Source organism: Emys orbicularis, chromosome 13 (genome assembly GCF_028017835.1).
Source record: "Emys orbicularis isolate rEmyOrb1 chromosome 13, rEmyOrb1.hap1, whole genome shotgun sequence".
Taxonomy (NCBI): Eukaryota; Metazoa; Chordata; order Testudines; family Emydidae; genus Emys; species Emys orbicularis.
The window spans coordinates 7,711,144-7,731,551 of record NC_088695.1 but is presented as its reverse complement, the minus strand read 5'-3'; the positions used below and the strand labels follow the sequence as shown (position 1 = coordinate 7,731,551).

At 51.4% G+C, this 20,408-nt stretch overlaps 1 protein-coding gene across 1 annotated transcript; it reads right to left on the bottom strand.

Moving 5' to 3' along the window:
• Window positions 1-557: 557 nt before the first annotated feature.
• LOC135887359 (zinc finger protein 436-like) lies at window positions 558-8,527 on the bottom strand. Its single transcript, XM_065415133.1, has 5 exons — window positions 8,341-8,527; window positions 7,424-7,537; window positions 5,677-7,088; window positions 3,198-3,376; window positions 558-612 (listed from the first exon to the last, which is right to left on the bottom strand). The coding sequence occupies exons 1-5, from the start codon at window positions 8,525-8,527 to the stop codon at window positions 558-560; spliced, it is 1,947 nt and encodes a 648-aa protein (XP_065271205.1).
• Between the last annotated feature and the right edge of the window lie 11,881 nt (window positions 8,528-20,408).

Here is a 20,408-nt window from a genome sequence, read left to right as displayed (position 1 = left end):
CGACGGGACCACATACCTCGCCGCCTATGGGTTCCACTGCCCAGAGGGAGGCATGGCTGCAGAGCAATATGTTTTTCATGGAGATGGATTACCAGGAGTGCTCCAGCCATGGAGTCCGGGTGCTCTACGTGCCTTGCCAGTGTGGACACCTCAGGAGTTAAGACGCCCAGGGCTGATTTAATGCGCTCTAACTTGCAAGTGTAGACAAGGCCTAAGTTACCCTGAGTAGACCCAGGTTCAGTTCCCTGCTCTGTGTGAACTCAGGCAAGTCACTTATTCTGTCTGGGCCTGCCTTTCCCTTTTCTAAAATGGGGGTAAGAGCCCTTCCCCATCTGCAGCAGGGTGAGGCTCAGCACATTGAAGTTTGTGCGGTGCTCAGGTAGTGCCGTGATGGGGGCCAGAGAGGGGCCTGCAATAGCTACAGAAGTGCAGCTGTTTCCTGTTCATGTCAAATCACAAAACATCACATTGGGATTGTTGCAAACTTTCCTGATTTCACACTGACTCCTTCACTAGCTGGTGTTTCTCTTAACGCCCCAGCTCCAGCAATCCTGTGATTATGTGACTATCTCAGCTCTCACTTTAACGAAGGTCAGTTTCTCGCTCTCATGGCTGAATAGAAAAAATTGACAATGTGACCAGAGCAAACCCTGAAAGCTCAGAAACAAAGAAACATACGATCCAGAATGTAATTTTTTAGAAGATAAAAACCTCATTTCCTTCAACCAATCTCATGATCTTTGATTACGTGCTTCTGACAATACTGCCTTAGCAGTGATCAGTTTCTGTTGTCAGGCCTCTTGTTTCCAGCAAAGGCTCTAAGGACCTACATAAAAAAATGAAAGTTCTAATTTATCTCTTTAGTTCACCGCCAATCCGGGGGGGCTGTGCTCATTTGCTGCTTGGGCCCACAGTCCGGCTCCATGCGCATTCCCACACCTTGGCCTCTCTATTTCCTTTTCCATTAACTCTGCTGTTTTAGGCCTTGGCTACACTGGCAATTCACAGCGCTGCACTTGCTGCGCTCAGGGGTGTGAAAAAACACCCCCCCTGAGCGCAGCGAGTGCAGCGCTGTAAAGCGCCAGTGTAATCAGCGCCTGCAGCGCTGCAAGCTATTCCCCTCGGAGAGGTGGAGTACTTGCAGCGCTGCGAGAGCTCCCAGCGCTGGCGGCGCGACTACACTCGTGCTTCACAGCGCTGCCGCGGCAGCGCTGTGAATCCACGAGTGTAGCCAAGGCCTGAGATAAATGATCACACTAAATTAGGGGCTTTCCAGGGGTAGCAGATAGAGATTTACGGCCTGAGTTCTCAGTGGCACAGGATTGCCAACCCCGAACTTTTGAAAATTATGAGTCAGGACCCTGAAAACGATGTGATTGCCTTTTATGAAACATACGCATAATAATAAATGTTGAATTCTTTCTACAGTAACTCTTCACTTAACGTTGTAGTTATGTTCCTGCAAAATGCAACTTTAAGTGAAACGATGTTAAGTGAATCCAATTTCCCCATAAGAATTAATGTTAATGAGGGCGTTAGGTTCCAGGGAATTTTTTTTCACTAGACAAAACACTAATATATAGTATACACACACACACACAGACGCACACATGCACACACAGTAAAAGTTTTAAACAAACAATTTAATACTGGTACACAGTGATGATTATTGTGAAGCTTGGTTGAGGTGGTGGAGTCAGAGGGTGGGATATTTCCCAGGGAATGCTTTACTGCTAAATGATGAACTAGCAATTGGCTGAGCCCTCAAGGGTTAACTCTCACACTCTACAAGGCAGCAGAAATGAAGGGAGGGGAGACAGCATGGCAGACAGAGACACACACTGTATGTGTGTGTGACAGAGAGAGAGATGAGCATTTCCCCTTTAAATAAGCTGACCCACTCTTAAGTACGCTGCCTTGTTAAGTTAATCAGCAAGCTGCTGCCAAGAAGTTCCCTCCATCCTGAGCCCTGTCGCGTGTCCCCCTTGCTCTATGGAAGATGGAGTAAGCGGGGTGCAGGAGCAAGGGGGAGGGGGGAGGCCCTGACATTAGCCCCCCCTATTTCTTCCCTCCCCCCGACACAGCAAGCAGGAGTCTCAGGGAGCAGCTCCAAGGCAGCGGGCAGCTGAAGCACATGGCAGTGGAAGCACATGGCAGTGGAACTCCGGGCAACTGATAGCCTGCTGGGCAGCTGCTGCACAGGGAACTTAGGGGAGCGGGGAGCTGATAGGGGGGCTGCCGGTCCACCCTGGTTCCAAGACCCCACAAGCTAGCTGTAACGCGCTGCTCTTCCTGCAAGCAGTGGACAAAGCAGGTGGCTGTTTAAGGACGTTAGAAGGGAGCATTGCACAACTTTAAATGAGCATGTTCCCTAATTGATCAGCAATGTAACAATGAAACAACATTAACCGGGACGACTTTAAGTGAGGAGATACTGTATTTGCCGTCTGGTTTCTCAGATCTTTAAAATGCGATCTGAGCGCAGCCTAAAGTTTTTCTGTGCAACCAAGAAAGCCAGAAACTCCCTTTGTTTAGGAAAGGAAAGCTAAGAGTCTCACCTCATCACATGCTTCCAGGAGCTGGGGCTTTAACAAACACATTAAATACAATGAGACTCATTATAAAATCATGAGTGTTGGAAACACCACATCTTTACACTGAGCCAGAGCTGCCTTAGTGTACATGAGAATCAGGCCTTTGAAACATTGATATCAGCTTAACCTAGGTTTTGTCCTGTGAATTTCATATCACTGGACTTGGAAGGATTAGATTTTATCAGTTGATGTCTGTAAATGTTGATTTCACTGTACACACACAAACCAGGAAAAAATACTCCCACTGCTAATAACTGAAATTTACCAATAGGCCCAGTAAGAGCAATGCTGCCTGAGAACGTATTAGACATTGATTTAAGAATATTTCCTTTGCATATTTTGACATGTGATGTTGAAAATCTCTATTTTAATGGGTATGAAGCTTTAACTTTTTGAATCTGTCTCTACTGTCATGAAATAGTTATTGTCTGACCCAAATATTGTCTGATCCCGCCCTAAATCTCCCACCACCGTGAACATTTAAATTGATAACAATTGGAAGGAAATGCTTAAAGCCCAGATTTCTGTGTAACTGTGAAAGTTTAAATCAATAAATATAAAATTGCTTAAAAATAAAAATTCGGCCAAGCCTGACTATCCCACCTTAGACACACAACTCCACAGAGGGAGCCATGACCGCAGAGAACCCCCTGGAACGTCTCCAGGAGGAAGCTCCATGTCCCATTTGGCTGCAGTATTTCACAGACGCTGTCACTCTGCAGTGCAGGCACGTCAGCCAGTGCTGGGAGGGATCCGATACAGACGTCTCCTGGCCTCAGAAACTGTGCAACAGAGAAACGTCAGGCCGAACAGGCAGCTGGCAAACATGGTAGAAATCGCCAAGCGGCTGAGTTTCCAGGCAGCAAAGGGAGCAGGAGGGGACGGGGTGTGTGGGGAGCACCAGGAGACTCTGAAACTTCTGTGAAGAGGATCAAACCCCCATCTGTGTGGTTTGCCATCTGTCCCGGGCTCACAGAGGTCACAGGGTGGTTCCCATAGAGGAGGCTGCCCAGGAGTACAACGTAGGGAATTGCTGTCACGTTTAATGGGTAATAACTTAGCTTTGGATTTTAATTATAGGCCAATTTCACTGAAAGTTCCCTGGCACAGGCATGATGCATCATTCAGCTCTGTAAACCCTTCATGATATGAGAGATGCTGCAACAAAATAACTGATTTGACAGAGTGGCAACAGAGGCAAGTCTTTAACGACACCTGATGTGGGGAAATGTCCTCTGAGATTCTGATGGGGATTCCTGAAAATCTTCATCATATAAAGAATTCTACCAATCCCAAAGGAGCAGACACATCACCCACCAAGTTAATGATACTTCAGTTCTTACCCAAATACCCGCTTACAGCCAATTTTTGTTAATGAAACAACCATTTATTAAAAGAAGAAAAGACAGTATTGGCTAAAAGGTCATTAGACATACAAACGCGAATAGAGTCCTTAGGTCAGTTTCACCATAGAGATGGCACATTAGAATTGAAGAGAGTCCTTTTCAGTATCATTTCATCACGTTCTAGTCCAATGTCCAAATGTTCAATATCAGGGCAGTCCAGAGGGGACTGAAGATCCCAGTCTTACGACTCAAACGCCCCCTGAATAAAGCTTAACAAGATCTGAGATAAAAGGATGAGGTCCCAAGAGCTTATATAGACATTTTTGCAGCCTCTCGACAACAGGCAGTCCTTGGGTGAACAATAGGTTTTGGAAGTAACCTCCTACTTCACATACATCACAGGTAATAAAACTACATGGATTAGCATAAGGTAATTAATTATCCATAAAGCTGTTAATAGACAGTTTACCACAAACTTTAAAGAGAGATATATATACACAATGACATTATTACACCCAAGTTTAATCTAAATGTTAACATTTACCTCTTGTATGGATTGCTTGATGTTTAACAAGGCCGGACCTCCATATGAAACTTTTTCCACAGTCTAAGCACTTGTGGGGTCTCTTTCCTGTGTGGATTACCTGATGTGCCATAAGATTTGATCTTTGTGTGAAACTTTTCCCACAGTCTAAGCACTTGTGGGGTCTCTTTCCTGTGTGGATTACCTGATGTGCCATAAGATTTGATCTTTGTGTGAAACTTTTCCCACAGTCTAAGCACTTGTGGGGTCTCTCTCCGGTGTGGACTGTCTGATGTGCCATAAGATATGATCTTTGCATGAAACTTTTCCCACAGTCCAAACATTTATGGGATTTCTCTCCTGTGTGGATTATCTGATGTTTAACAAGGACTGATCTCTGTATGAAACTTTTCCCACAGTCTAAGCACTTATGGGATCTCTCTCCGGTGTGGACTGCTTGATGTTTAACAAGGTCTGACCTCCGTATGAAACCTTTCCCACATTCTAAGCACTTATGAGGTCTCTCTCCAGTGTGGACTGCCTGATGATTAAGTAGGATTGACCTCTGTATGAAACTTTTTCCACAGTCTAAGCACTTATGGGGTCTCTCTCCAGTGTGGACTGCTTGATGTTTAACAAGGTCTGACCTCCGTTTGAAACTTTTCCCACAGATTAAGCACTTGTGGGATCTCTCTACGGTGTGGACTGCCTGATGTGCCGTAAGACTTGATCTTTGTGTGAAACTTTTCCCACAGTCCAAACATTTATGGGATTTCTCTCCTGTGTGGATTATCTGATGTTTAACAAGGGTTGACCTCCATATGAAACTTTTCCCACAGTCTAAGCACTTATGGGATCTCTCTCCGGAGCGGAGTGCTTGATGTCTAACAAGGTCTGACCTCCGTATGAAACTTTTCCCACAGTCTAAGCACTTATGAGGTCTCTCTCCAGTGTGGACTGCCTGATGATTAAGTAGGGTTGACCTCCGTATGAAACTTTTTCCACACTCTAAGCACTTGTGGGTTCTCTCTCTTGTGTGGATTGCCTGATGTGCCATAAGATTTGACCTCCGTATGAAACTTTTCCCACAGATTAAGCATTTATGGGGTCTCTCTCCAGTGTGGATTGCCTGATGTGCCATAAGATTTGATCTTTGTGTGAAACTTTTCCCACAGTCCAAACATTTATGGGATTTCTCTCCTGTGTGTATTGCCTGATGATGAAGTAGGGTTGACCTCTGTATGAAACTTTTTCCACAGTCTAAGCACTTATGGGGTCTCTCTCCAGTGTGGATTGCCTGATGTGCTGTAAGAGTTGATCTTTGTGCGAAACTTTTCCCACAGTCCAAACATTTATGGGATTTCTCTCCTGTGTGTATTGCCTGATGTTTAAGAAGGTTTGACCTCTGTATGAAACTTTTTCCACAGTCTAAGCACTTGTGGGGTCTCTCTCTTGTGTGGATTGCCTGATGTGCCATAAGATTTGATCTTTGTGTGAAACTTTTCCCACAGTCCAAACATTTATGGGATTTCTCTCCTGTGTGAACTGCCTGATGATCAAGTAGGGTTGACCTCCGTATGAAACTTTTTCCACAGTCTAAGCACTTATGGGGTCTCTCCCTAGTGTGGACGGCTTCATGTTTAACAAGGTTTGACCTCCGTATGAAACTTTTCCCACAGATTAAGCACTTATGGGGTCTCTCTCCAGTGTGGATTGCCTGATGTGCCATAAGATTTGATCTTTGTGTGAAACTTTTCCCACAGTCCAAACATTTATGGGATTTCTCTCCTGTGTGGATTGCCTGATGATCAAGTAGGGCTGACCTCCGTATGAAACTTTTCCCACAAATTAAGCACTTATGGGGTCTCTCTCCAGTGTGGATTGCCTTATGTGTCATAAGAGTTGATCTTTGTGCGAAACTTTTCCCACAGTCCAAACATTTATGGGATTTCTCTCCTGTGTGTATTGCCTGATGTTTAAGAAGGTTTGACCTCCGTATGAAACTTTTTCCACAGTCCAAGCACTTATGGGGTCTCTCTCCAGTGTGGACTGCTTGATGTATAAGAAGGGCTGACCTCCGTTTGAAACTTTTTCCACAGTCTAAGCACTTATGGGGTCTCTCTCCAGTGTGGACTGCTTGATGTATAAGAAGGGCTGACCTCCGTATGAAACTTTTCCCACAGATTAAGCACTTATGGGGTCTCTCTCCAGTGTGGATTGCCTGATGTACAACAAGGTGTGACCTCTGTTTGAAACTTTTTCCACAGTCTAAGCACTTATGGGGTCTCTCTCCAGTGTGGATTGCCTGATGTTTAGCAAGTACTGACCTCCGTATGAAACTTTTCCCACAGATTAAGCATTTATGGGGTCTCTCTCCAGTGTGAATTGCCTGATGTACAACAAGGTCTGACCTCCGTATAAAACTTTTCCCACAGATTAAGCACTTGTGGGGTCTCTCTCCTGTGTGGATTCGCTGATGTAAAATGAGGTGTGACCACCACATGAAACTTTTTCTGCAGTCTAAGCACGTATGGGGTCTTCTCACAAAGGTCCCCTGTGATTCCCCGTGCCCAGGAACTTCCTGCTGTTGATTCCCCTCCTCGTTCTCACTCACTCTCTCATCACCTGCTGGGAGAGACAGAGTCCAGACAGGGGTCATTGTGCTGGGGAGAAATTAAGAGGAATAGCAGCAAGGAAAAACCCAACATACTAAAGCTGCACAGACAGAGTAATTGGATTCTGCCTCCACATCCCACCCAAACTTTCACAGAGAAGGAAAGTTCAGAAGGAAACTCCTGCAGGTAACAGGACAGGTGGAAAGCGATGTCAGTCATATCTGCTGATTGCAGCCCTGCCCTGGGTGAGATGAGGAAGGAACTAAGGGCACTTATTGATACCACTTTTTTTGGATTCTCAAATTTGACCTTCATTCCCCAGATGGTTTGTGTGTCAGTCCTCACCTGTGTGGGCGCCTCTCGGGATCTCTCTTTCCTCACAGGCCTGGAGATTCGGAACCCACGGATCTTCCCCTCGTTCCAGCCGGGTGATCAGGTCTGGTTTGGGAAGGGGGAATCCTGTGCAGGGAGTGAAATCAGACCAGATCAGGGTGTGTGGAGGACTGAGAGAGCGTCTGTCAGAAAGGACATTCCGTGAACGGAACCTGTCCCTGTGCTGTGCTGGGGAATGTGGAATCTAAGAGGACGGGAACATGGTCACAAAGGCCTGGTCTACACTAACCCCCAAATTCGAACTAAGGTACGCAACTTCAGCTACGTGAATAACGTAGCTGAAGTCGACATACCTTAGTTCGAACTTACCGCGGTTCAGACGCGGTCCACACGCGGCAGGCAGGCTCCCCGTCCACTCCGCGGTACTCCTCTCGCAGAGCTGGAGTACCGCAGTCGACGGTGAGCGCTTCTGGGATCGATTTATCGCGTCCAGACCAGACGCGATAAATCGAACCCAGAACTTCGATTGCCAGCCGTCGAACTACCGCGGTAGTGTAGACCTGGCCTGAGACCCCTCGGGGGAGGCAGACATGTGGCGAGGTGAGGGGAATTGTGACGCACACCCAGCTCTAGTGTTAAACCCCTGCCTATTTCTAAACCCGCGGAACCCAGAGCCCTCCACATGGCTGCAGCTGTTCCCAAGTAGGAGGGAGAAGAGGGATTCTGTGAGCGACCGAGAAACAACACAGACAGGACAATACACGGCTTCTCCACCTTGCAAACTAGGGGGGTCGGGATGATTTAGTATGTGTCTTAGGTTTTGACACCCTGGTCTCATTGGAGAGTGATGAGGGAAGAACCTGACCAGTGTCAGACACACAGACCCCCCCCCCCAGTTTCCAATAACCAAGGGGCCAGGAATCCCTTACCCAGCGAGGTCACCATCTCGTAGTTCTCCCGCATGACGTCCCTGTAGAGGGCTCTCTGAACGGGGTCCAGCAGAGCCCCCTGCCCCTGGGTGAAATACACAGCCACCTCCTCGAAGGTCACCAGCATCTGAAACAACAAGAATCCCCCACTCAAAACCTGCTGCCCCAGCACAATACCACTAGTCATGCGGGAGGAGGGACAGAGAAGCAGATTCCTCCCCGCACCCTGCTCAGAGCATCCAGGAGGCTTCAGGGAGTGGGTAAAAGGTGAGAGCTCCTTGTCCCCCCCAGCCCACGAAGGTGGGTCTTTTCATTTACCACATGCCTGCCAGCCACCGGTTGATAGGAGAAGCAGAGCTCTGAGCCAGGGGCAGGGACAGGAATCCCAACAGCTTCCCTTCGTATTTCACAGCAGCCTCTGGACAGTGGGGTCAGGCTCCAGCACTGCGAGTCTGGTCAGTTTTCCCAGCCCTGCCCAGCGGGGTGTTTCCTGGTTCAGAAATACAATACCCCTCCCCCACCACCAAAAGCTCCCTAAAAATCCCCTACCTGAGCTGGCTCCATCACAGACATATCCCTGCCCTGTCCCCTGGAAGATGGGACGAACTGGAGCGAAACGTGGATGTGATTCCTCAGCCTGTTGGGGCGAGAGGGGCGATGGGGGAGGTTACAGAAGGGGCTTGAGTCCATGTCACACCCCGATTCCCCCCAGGCTCTCCCCCTGCAGACAGACGCTAAGATTCTAGGACTCTACCATGCTGGGAAAAAACCCAGTTAGTTCATTACCACCCCAGCCAGCCCCCCCCACCCCCCATTAGAACTAAACCCACCAAGTCCCTCCTAAACCTCCCCAGAACAGCAGCTCTGAGCCAAACGCTGGAAAAAGAGCAGAATCAAAGGAGTCACTTTACGGCACTGCCCCACAGTGCATTGTAACCCCTCTAGCTCTCCCCCGTCTCCCTCAGTCCTGCGGTGCTCAGCAGAGTCAGCAACTGGCTTTTCCTCTCTCAGCTCCTCCCCTTGTTCCCAGGAGAGCTGACTGCCCCGGGGGTGCAGGGAATGGATCTGGGCAGGGCTGGGAGCTGGGAACCTCCCTCCCCACTTCTTGCTCCTGCTGCCCTTCAAGTCTCTCCACTCTCCCTTTTTATCTTCTTCCCTCGCCCTAGGAGAACGGGCGACTGCCCCATTGTCGTGGGCCTTTGCTCTCATTAGGCAGCTCAGCCACTGACACTGGTAACGGGGGTTGAACCCGGCTGTGTCACTGAGGGCAGCAGCTCTGGGACTCTCAGACACAGGGAGCCCCTCCCCTTGTAGGCCAAACTCCGCAGCAGGTCCCTGAAAGGGGCCCTTTGTGCCGAGTCATTTCCCTGCCCGGCTCCAGCCCTTTCCCCAGGTCTCTCCATCACCTGGAGGCTCAGGCTCAGGGGTGGTATGGTTAGAGTGGTTCCAGCAACTGGAGAACGTGCCCCTGGGCTGGTCTCAGAGAGGTGTGATGAAGTGGTAATGTTCTTAATGTTTTCTGTGCATACTGAATGTGTGCCTCAGTTTCCCCATGTGTTACTCAAGTATTGAACTGGTGGGATACAGGTGTGTGATCATTGCAGAGACCTCTAAAGGGCGGGTGTGACTGCAGAGTGGCTGCCTGGGTATAGAGAATGACCAAAATTCTGTATCCTGGCAAGCTATGGCTGAAAACGGTCCTCTGCAAGGAGCCAGCCAGCCAAAGGTGTGGGAGAACAAAGAGAGAGGAGGAGGCCAGGTGACCTGTTTTCCTGGGAAAGAGAGAAAGCATGGAGGAGGGCAGCTGGGCATCACTGAGGATGGGGGGCTGGACTTGGGTCAGTCTCCTGGTTTGGGACTCATCGGGGAAAGCCCAGGGCTCAGGGCTCTGGATTCCCCCCCAAGATGGACTTTGCTGATTGCTCCTGATTTCTGTGCTAACAAGCTCTGTTCTATGCTGTGTTCCCAATGACCAATAAACCCGTCTGTTTTCCAAGCTGGCTGAGAGTCACAGCTGACTGCGGAGGTGGGGTGCACAGCCCCTGTGAGGAGCAAGTCAGGCTTTTCCTTAGGCTGCCCCCAGGGTTCTGGCTGGGGCCATATGCCCTCTGTGGGATCCAGGGATGGGGAGGCTGGGGCCACATGCTCAGCAGGTGGGGGGGTTATTGGGGGTTCTCAGGGGCTGGTTTCCTGCCCCTACAGTGGGTGTAGGGGGCATGCCTCCCTCAACCCTAGGTTCACCCCCCGCCGGCTGTACCACGTTCTTATCCCTGGCTCCGAGTCCCAGGCAGGAGGGCTGAAACAATCCGTACCATGGGGGGCGCTGAGAGCCATTGAACCAAACTGTAAACACTGGATAGGTTGGAAACCCCTTCAAGCCAGGGCAGCACTTTCCAAGGGGCGGCACTCCAGCCCCCCCCTTTTTTTTTTCTTGGGGCACAAAAAGCCGGGAGCCCTGAACCAAGATGTTCCCTGTCAGCTGAGGCTTTCAGGTTGAGCTGGAACTGACGCTGCAGTTCTGGATGCAGTCGCTAGATGGCGCTCATGGCAGCCGGAGTCGCACAGGCTGGACGGCAGTTCAGGCTGCCCGGCCGCTGGAGAGCCGGAGCATCATCCCCGGAGCTGAGCCCGGCTGCGGCGGCGAGAGGGGCTCAGCTCCGGGGGATGATGCTCCGGCTCTCCAGCGGCCGGGCAGCCTGAGCTGCAGCCCAGCCTGGGTGTGAGGAGCCGGGGAGGAGGGAAGTGGGGCCCGGGATGCAGGGAGGGGGGAGGGGTCCTGTTGCCGCTGCTGCTCTGAGTCTCCCCAGGGCGGCGCGGCGTTTCCCCGCCCGAGGGGGCTGTGCAGGCGCCGCCGGGCTGGGCAGGGGGCGCGGATCCCGGCTCGCGCGCTGACAGGGCAAGTGGCTGGGCAGCCCGAGCTGCCAGGGAGCTGCCGCCACCCCCTCCTGCCCCCGGCCCAGCCCGCCGCGCACCTCTCCCGCCTCAGCCCCGCGCTGCCTGCCCTGGGCGGGGAGAGGCAGAGCCCGGCTCTGAGCGGGGCAGCGGGGGATACTGCCCTGCCGGGGGATCCCCACGGCTCGCGCACCTGGGGGTCAGTGTCTGTCCTCTCGGCTCTGCCTGCACGGGGCTGGAGAAGCAGCTGTCAGCGCCTGCCCCTCTCAGCCCTTGCACCCCCCATCCCGCTCGCAGCCCCTCCACTTGTACCTCCCCCCATCGCTCCTTCGCCACACCCCTTCCCCTTGTACTCTCCCTTCACCCGCACCTCTCCCCTTGTACCCTCCCCCAGCCCTCTCCTCCCGCACCCCCCCTTCCCCTGCACCTCTTCTCTCGCAACCCTCCTGATACCCCCTCTCCTCCTCCACCCTGCTCCGCGAGTACATCACACCCCGCCTCTCTGCCAGTGTAGAGCCCCCAAGCACCCCCACACCCGCTCCTCTGCCTGAACCTCTTTACTAGATCCCCATCCCTTTCTGGGTACAAGGTTTGAGGGTTAGTCCCTATGCCTTCCATGTGCATTTAGAGCACTAAATATGGGGTTGAAGGGAATGGGGGGGGTGAGATTTATACTAAAGTGAAATAAAAATAGGAGAAACGGTTTGATCCCCACTGCAAGTGTAAACAGGGATTGCTGTGGTAAACGAGGAGGTCACGTTTGGGGTGGGAGCCCAGGGCTGGGGCGGCAGGGGCTGTGGGAGGGCACTGGTGGGGGGGGAGCCCAAGGCTGGGGTGGGGGGCAGCCAAAAAATTTTTTGCTTGGGGCTGCAAAAAGCCTAGAGCCGGGCCTGCCCTGAGCCCCTCTCCTTCCCTGACCCCCAGCTGGGCCCCCCCACCCTGCATTCAGTTTGGCCCCTGCCCACATTCTGCCCCCCTCAGATCTCCCTGAGCTGCAGCCTCGTCCAGACCAGGGAGGCCTGGGGCAGGGAAACAAAGCAGCAGATGGGGGGTGGGGTGGATGGGTGGTAACGTGATCTTGCCCCCCTCCCGCACACACCGGGAGCTGGCGGCAGCTTTCCCGAGCCCAGGGCGGGAATCGCAGCCAGCTCCGCTGGGAGCAGCCTGGGGCCAAACCTCCCCCTGCAGCCCGGGTGTGCCGGGGGGGGGTGGGTCACTCTTACCTTCCCTCCGAGCGGGGCCCCCCTGGGGCAGGAGCCGGGCCGGGAAGGGGCCTGGTCAGGCTGGGGGCTCTGCCCTGGGAGAGGCTCCTGGGGAGCAGCGGGAAGGGCCCTGCTGGAGATTCCCCTCTCCCGGCTGCAGCCAGGGCTCCGGGCTCCCCGCACCAGCCGCCGGGGCTCGGGGATCTCGCTGGGAGCCAGAGTCACCGCAGCGGCTGCGAGTCACTTCCTGCTGCCTGGACTGAGCCCAGCGACCGCTCCCCCCAGAGCCGCCTCCCAGCGGCTCCTGGGTCCTAGCGATCAACCCATCGACCTACAGCATCTCTGTGTCCGGCTTCTGTTACACTCACAGGGTCTAAGGGCAGAAGGGCCCATCATGAGCATCTGGCCCAGGGGTTAACACAACCAAATTTTTGGCGGCCTCAGAGTAAAGCCAGCAGCTCTCTCTGGTGGCCGCTCTGACACATTTTCCTAAAATACTTAATGAACTTTAGGAGAAACCAGTAAACATGCACAGAGGTAAGCAGGGAAATGGTCCCGCTGTTGGGGGGAACTTTCCTGACTTAAATACCACCCCGATAGAATCGAATAGCAGAAGGATCTGAGTCCTTGCTCCCTTCACCCAGAGCCTGCCTCACCTTGAGGGCTCCACTTCCACTCTCCTGTGTGGCAAAGTCCTTATAACCCCGACAAGGCTGGGCCCAGGCTTCCTGAGGGGCTCGTCCCCCAACCTGGTTGTGACCACTCAGGACACGGACTAAAGCGTCCCCACTCTGGGTTCTTTCCCCACTCGGGACACTTCCCTGACCTCTTCCCTGACCATTGTCTATAGTTCAGAACAAATGCAATTTACAAAACAGCAAGTAATAAAAAAAAAAAACAGGACACAATCAGAAAGGCGAAAGGAAAACACTTAGCCCCACTCTGAAGGGCCGGATTAACTTTTCGTGGGCCCGGTGCCTAACCTATTTGTGGGCCCCCACGGGGCAAGGTGCAGGGGGCGGGATGGTCAGTCTCCAGAGGGAAGGGCGGGCGGGCAGGGCACAATGAGGCACAGCACAACAGGAGCAGCCCTGCTCTGCGCAGCCCAGCAGAGGACACTGTTTACAAACCAACCCAGCTTCTCCCCCTGCCCCCGCTTCCCTTCTCCCCTTCTCTTTCCCATCCCATGCCCCTTGCCCACCGCTCCATCTCCCCGTTCCTTCCCCCGTACCCCTTTCCCCCCTGCCCCCGCTTCCCCGTTTAGCGAGAAGAGCCGTTCTCCTCCCCAGCTGCTCCTCGCTCTTCCTCTGCCCCTTGCACGTCTCCCCTGCTCTCCCCAGGTGTGTCCATCTCTCGCTGCATGGCTGAGAGCCCCGCTGCTGGAGCAGCTGACAGCTGGCAGGGATGCTACAGAAACAGTGGCTCAAACTCTGTTCTGAATATCAGCAACTCCTCAGTGTCCAACTCTGCAATCGGCTCTCCGGGTGGAGGGGAGTCGGCTGAGCGCCTGTGTACAGATCTCTCGCCAGAGCCAGTCCAGCCCCAGTCTGCCAGGTCCCAAAACTCCAGTTTTATCAAAATCAAAATGTTTTGCAGCAGCATGTAAATTTTGGTGACATTTTTAATCATTTCAGTTCCTGTTGCCAACATGGTACCGTGTCATATTTCATAAAAGGTGACCAGCAAACCAAAATAAACCTCCGGGATCAAAATGAAGCAATGGGGGGGTCTGAACTGAAGCTTTTTCAGCATTCTTGTTCCAAGGGACACTTTGAAATTTCAGCTTTTTTGTTCCCTTTTGAAATGTTTTTTTTAATTTCAAAATGGCCAATATTCATCCGGCTCCAGTTTGGTAGTGTTCCTAAGTTCTAAAGTCATGGGGAGCGAGAGACACATTCGTGGGAAACTGAGGCACTGACGGAGGAGCAGGGAATTCACAGCGGAGGCAGGAACTGACTGCCCCTCGCCAGAGCCCCAGTCATGTGCTTTACCCACAAGCCATACAATAGCATTTAACATCCCTGTTGTGGGAAGAACATCTCAACAGCCCAACACTGTGGCATTTAATTTCAAAAGGGGGAACTATGCAAAAATGAAGGGGTTAGTTAAACAGAAGTTAAAAAGTACAGTGACTAAAGTGAAATCCCTGCAAGCTGCATGGGCGCTTTTTAAAGACACCATAATAGAGGCCCAACTTCAATGTATACCCCAAATTAAGAAACACAGTAAAAGAACTAAAAAAGAGCTACTGTGGCTTAACAACCATGTAAAAGAAGCAGTGAGAGATAAAAAGACTTCCTTTAATAAGTGGAAGTCAAATCCTAGTGAGGCAAATAGAAAGGAGCATAAACACTGCCAAATTAAGTGCAAGAATGTAATAAGAAAAGCCAAAGAGGAGTTTGAAGAACGGCTAGCCAAAAACTACAAAGGTAATAACAAAATGTTTTTTAAGTATATCAGAAGCAGGAAGCCTGCTAAACAACCAGTGGGGCCCCTTGATGATCGAGATACAAAAGGAGCGCTTAAAGACAATAAAGTCATTGTGGAGAAACTAAATGGATTCTTTGCTTCAGTCTTCACGGCTGAGGAGGTTAAGGAGATTCCCAAACCTGAGCCGGCTTTTGTAGGTGACAAATCTGAGGAATTGTCACAGATTGAAGTGTCACTAGAGGAGGTTTTGGAATTAATTGATAAACTTAACATTAACAAGTCACCGGGACGAGCTGGCTTTCACCCAAGAGTTCTGAAAGAACTCATATGTGAAGTTGCAGAACTATTAACTAAGGTTTGTAACCTGTCCTTTAAATTGGCTTCTGTACCCAATGACTGGAAGTTAGCTAATGTAATGCCAATATTTAAAAAGGGCTCTAGGGGTGATCCCGGCAATTACAGACCGGTAAGTCTAACATTGGTACCGGGCAAATTAGTCGAAACAATAGTTAAGAATAAAATTGTCAGACACATAGAAAAACATAAACTGTTGAGCAATAGTCAACATGGTTTCTGTAAAGGGAAATAGTGTCTTACTAATCTATTAGAGTTCTTTGAAGGGGTCAACAAACATGTGGACAAGGGGGGTCCAGTGGACATAGTGTACTTAGATTTCCAGAAAGCCTTTGACAAGGTCCCTCACCAAAAGCTCTTATGTAAATTAAGTTGTCATGGGATAAAAGGGAAGGTCCTTTCATGGATTGAGAACTGGTTAAAAGACCGGGAACAAAGGGGGGGAATTAATGGCAAATTCTCAGAATGGAGAGGGGTAACCAGTGGTGTTCCCTAAGGGTCAGTCCTCAGACCAATCCTATTCAACTTATTTATAAATGATCTGGAGAAAGGGGTAAACAGTGAGGTGGCAAAGTTTGCAGATGATACTAAACTGCTAAAGATAGTTAAGACCAAAGCAGACTGTGATGAACTTCAAAAAGATCTCACAAAACTAAGTGATTGGGCAACAAAATGGCAAATGAAATTTAATGTGGATAAATGTAAAGTAATGCACATTGGAAAAAATAACCCCAACTATACATACAATATGATGGGGGCTAATTTAGCTACAACAAGTCAGGAAAAAGATCTTGGAGTCATCGTGGATAGTTCTCTGAAGATGTCCATGCAGTGTGCAGAGGTGGTCAAAAAAGCAAACAGGATGTTAGGGATCATTAAAAAGGGGATAGAGAATAAGACTGAAAATATATTATTGCCCTTATATAAATCGATGGTACGCCCACATCTCGAATACTGCGTACAGATGTGGTCTCCTCATCTAAAAAAAGATATACTGGCAATAGAAAAGGTTCAGAAAAGAGCAACTAAAATGATTAGGGGTTTGGAACGGGTCCCATATGAGGAGAGATTAAATAGGCTAGGACTCTTCAGCTTGGAAAAGATGAGACTAAAGGGGGATATGATAGAGGTATATAAAATCATGAGTGATGTGGAGAAAGCAGAAAAGGAAAAGTTATTTACTTATTCCCATAATACAAGAACTAGGGGTCACCAAATGAAATTAATAGGCAGCAGGTTTAAAACAAATAAAAGGAAGTTCTTCTTCACGCAGCACACAGTCAACTTGTGGAACTCCTTACCTGAGGAGGTTGCGAAGGCTAGGACTATAACAGCATTTAAAAGAGAACTGGATAAATTCATGGTGGTTAAGTCCATTAATGGCTATTAGCCAGGATGGGTAAGAAATGGTGTCCCTAGCCTCTGTTTGTCAGAGGATGGAGATGGATGGCAGGAGAGAGATCACTTGATCATTGCCTGTTGGTCCACTCCCTCTGGGGCACCTGGCATTGGCCACTGTCGATAGACAGGATACTGGGCTAGATGGACCTTTGGTCTGACCCGGTACAGCCGTTCTTATGTTCTAAGCTCACCCTTCCTCTCCAGTCCTGCACCTGAAATCTCCATCTGACGCAGAGCCCCTTTCAGAAGCACGGGCACTGCCTCTCCTGGACCCAGCCGGGGGGTGGTTTCTGTGTCCGAGCTGGGGGAGCCTGTCAACATAATTCCAAACACAGGAGAGAAATCCTCAGCCCATGTCTGGCTGGTTTGCGGGCACTGGCCTCGCTTCCCTCTTTGAGATCATTTGCAGCTGCACTTTTCAAAGTCCAGACCCAGCCAGTCTCAGGCTGGTTCTGGCTCATGTAATAGGTTGATTAGCTTGTGCTGTCACTAATTATTGCTACACCCTTTCAGCCTAAAACAGCAGCAGAGCCTCCTTGAAAGACTAAAAACTCCTTCCGGCTCTCCCCTCTGAATCCTAAAGAGGTGTTTAAAATAATGACCAGAGATTGATCACTGGCTGGATTTTCTTAGGGTTTCTTCTGGACCAAAGGCAAACTTTGAAATGCACAAACTAGAAATGCTCCCGGCTGAAATGCTGGTTAAACAGCCACTGCCCAGCAACTAGTGCAACCCAAATCATGACATTAATGCTCGGATAAGCCTTTGGCTGTGTTGGCTCATACGCCTCTTCCCCTGGATTCCAGTCTCACTCCACTAGTTGCCTGCTTGGATACGGTGACAGAAACATTATTACAAAGAAAACAAACTCAAATGCCTTTATATTTTAACGTAATGAGCCATTGGAACAATGTACCCAGGGTTCTGGTGGATTCTCCCTTGCTGCCCATTGTTAAATCAAGATGGGATGTTTTTTCTAAAAGCTCTGTGGTAGGAATTATTTGGGGACAGGTCTCTGGGCTGGTCTAGAGGAGGGCAGATGAGATTATATCTCTATGATCCCTTCTGGCCTTGGAATCTAGGCATTAGTCTGATTTCTCCGCTTCCTGGGGGGTCGAACACATGGAGTGAGTCTGATCTCTCTGGGGGAAGCAGGAATTACACTGATGCCCAGCGTGGAGGCAGAGCTGGGGCTGTGAACTAAAAGCGATTACGTGGATTCACATCACAGCTCACTCTGCCTTCCCCGGCACCTGTGGAATGCAAGAGGCGCTGAACTCCAGCGCCTTTCAACACTAAGAGGGGGAGACCCCCAGGGGACCCCAGCCTCTCCACATACAGCTGCTGATCAGAGCGATCACATATGTCAATCAAGTTTCACATCTATAGCAAAGGGGTGATGGCAGTGGTGCAGGGGGACACAGCAAAGGGATTTCTCTGAGTCCAATGGATGTGAAATCAGCTGTGCACTAACGCTGATGGCTCCCACCCCCGAAGGGTCCCCGCCAGTCCATGCTGGTATCCGCAGGAGAGAGCAGGGGGGCGAAGAAAAGCGGGCCGGTACTGCCACTCTGCGGGCCTGGGGGAAGCACAAACAGTGTCTGTGGGATGCCAGGGCAGTTCACAGTCTGTCCCTCCCACGTCCCAGGCCTCCTGCCCAGGCCCTGGCTGTGCTACAGGGATTCTGCGTGTCAGACACGTGCTCTGGTGGTGCCCACACGCCCTCAGGCTCTAGGTGACAGGACCTTTCTTCTCAGTGTCCCTGGAAAGGTGCAAATCCAGAGGACAAATAAAAAGCCTCCGAACTTGGTAATCTCTGTAACTGATTGGGGGGACAGGGAGTGGTAAACTCGTGATCTTTGAGTACTTCTGGCTGCTGACCTAGTTCTGTCCCTGCCCTCCCCCAGGGTTCCACGGGGTGCAGGCCATGGACTGGGACACCCCCGGAGGGCGGGGGAATTCCAGTATGACGGGGATGACTTCATCAGCTTCCATGTCCAGCCTCAGGCCCCTTATCCCTGTCTGCATCCTGACTCCCACCCTCCCAAAGCCATGGCCTTGCTCCCGGCCCCACCTCAAGGGGGTGGGGTGGGCACAGACAGGGATAAGGGGGGGCACTGCACCCCTACTCTAAAAAGCGTTCCACTGGGCCCAGAGCAATTCCAGTCTCTCCCCCTGTGCTTTGCCGGGCTTAACCAGTCATGGCCGCAGCTGGGCTGCTGGGTGGGGGCGAGAGCCGGGATCCTGGGCTGGGCCTGTGTTGTGAATTCCTTTAACCAATACAATTTTAATAGTTGAAACAGTTACTTCTTTAAAGTGCTATTTACATCCCTAGTCTGGACACCTGCCTTGCAGCTTCTGAGCCCTTAGGCAGAAACCTCCACCTACCTCCAATGCTTCAGTGATATTTGCGGTAAAAGAATTCCCCTCTGTCTGGGTAGGGCAACCCCTCCCCCTCTCCTTCCCCGTGGGTTGGGGGAGCTGCCCTTGTATCTCTCCCTCTCCTTCTCCCCGACCCCTACCCTCTTTCCCTCCCTCCCCCAGCCAGTCTCCATTTGCTCTCACAGTCTACCCCCCAATCCCCCCGACATCCCTCCTTTCCCTCACAGTGACCCCCCCCCCCCACACACACACACACAGTTTCCTTCTATTGCAGCCCTGTTCCCATCTGGCCCATAAGTCTTCTCTATTCCCCTGCATTGCCCCATCCCCCCTTTAGCACCCTGCCCTGCCCACTGCATCCCCCTCCTGCCCCTGACCCATCCCTCATCCTCCCTCAATCCCCCTTCTACACCCCCTTCCCCTCTTAACCCTCTTTCAGCTCCCCCCAGGTGTGGCTGTCCCAGCCCCCAGCACATCATGGGTTGGCTTCCCCCCTGCTCTGCACACAGTGGTAGCTGGTGGGTGTCGAATAGGAAACTGTTCCCTGTAGGAATGTGCTACCTGTACCAGCTGCTGATCTGTAACGGGTTTGTAAGAGACTGCTATTGGGAAAAAACTGCTCTCTGCTGTAGCAAATGACTACAGATAGCAGTTTGTCCCCTGCACTCTTTTTTTGTCCCCTGAACTCATGGCAGGACTAAGTATTATCTAGACCATTCCTGGCAGGTGTTTGTCAGCTGCATGACCCCCCAACCAGGCAAAGGCAGCGGCGGCTCCAGGCACCAGTGCACCAAGCATGTGCCTGGGGCGGCAAGCCGCGGGGCGAGGCCTGCCGGTCCCTGTGAGGGTGGCAGTCAGGCTGCCTTCGGCGGCTTGCCTGCGAGAGGTTCGCCGGTCCCGCGGATTCGGCGGCAATTCGGCGGCGGGTACACTGAATCCGCGGGACCGGTGGACCTCCTGCAGGCACGCCGCCGAATCTGTGGGACTGGGGACCTCCCCCAGGCAAGCCGCCGAAGGCAGCCTGCCTGCCATGCTTGAGGCAGCAAAAAACCTCGAGCCACCTCTGGCCCCACCCCCTCCATGGCCCCACCCTACTTCTCCTCTTCCCAACAATGCCCTGACCCCTGACCAGGCTGCGAACGTTGGCCCCTGTGGAGAGCCCCTGATGCTCCACCTGGCCTGGGCTGAGGTCTAGGGGCCTTGAGATCAGACCCCGGTACATATCCTTGCTCCCCAGAGTGCACCACCCAGGGCAGATGGAGAACAGGCTCTAGCTTCTGGCCAGAGGGCAGGGCCTTACGGGAAGAGGAGCAGGTGTGGAGCCATTGAGAGGGGCCAGGACTGGGAGGGAAGAGGCTGGTGCCACGGGCAGGGGCTGTGCTACACAGAGGGGAGCTGATCAGCTGC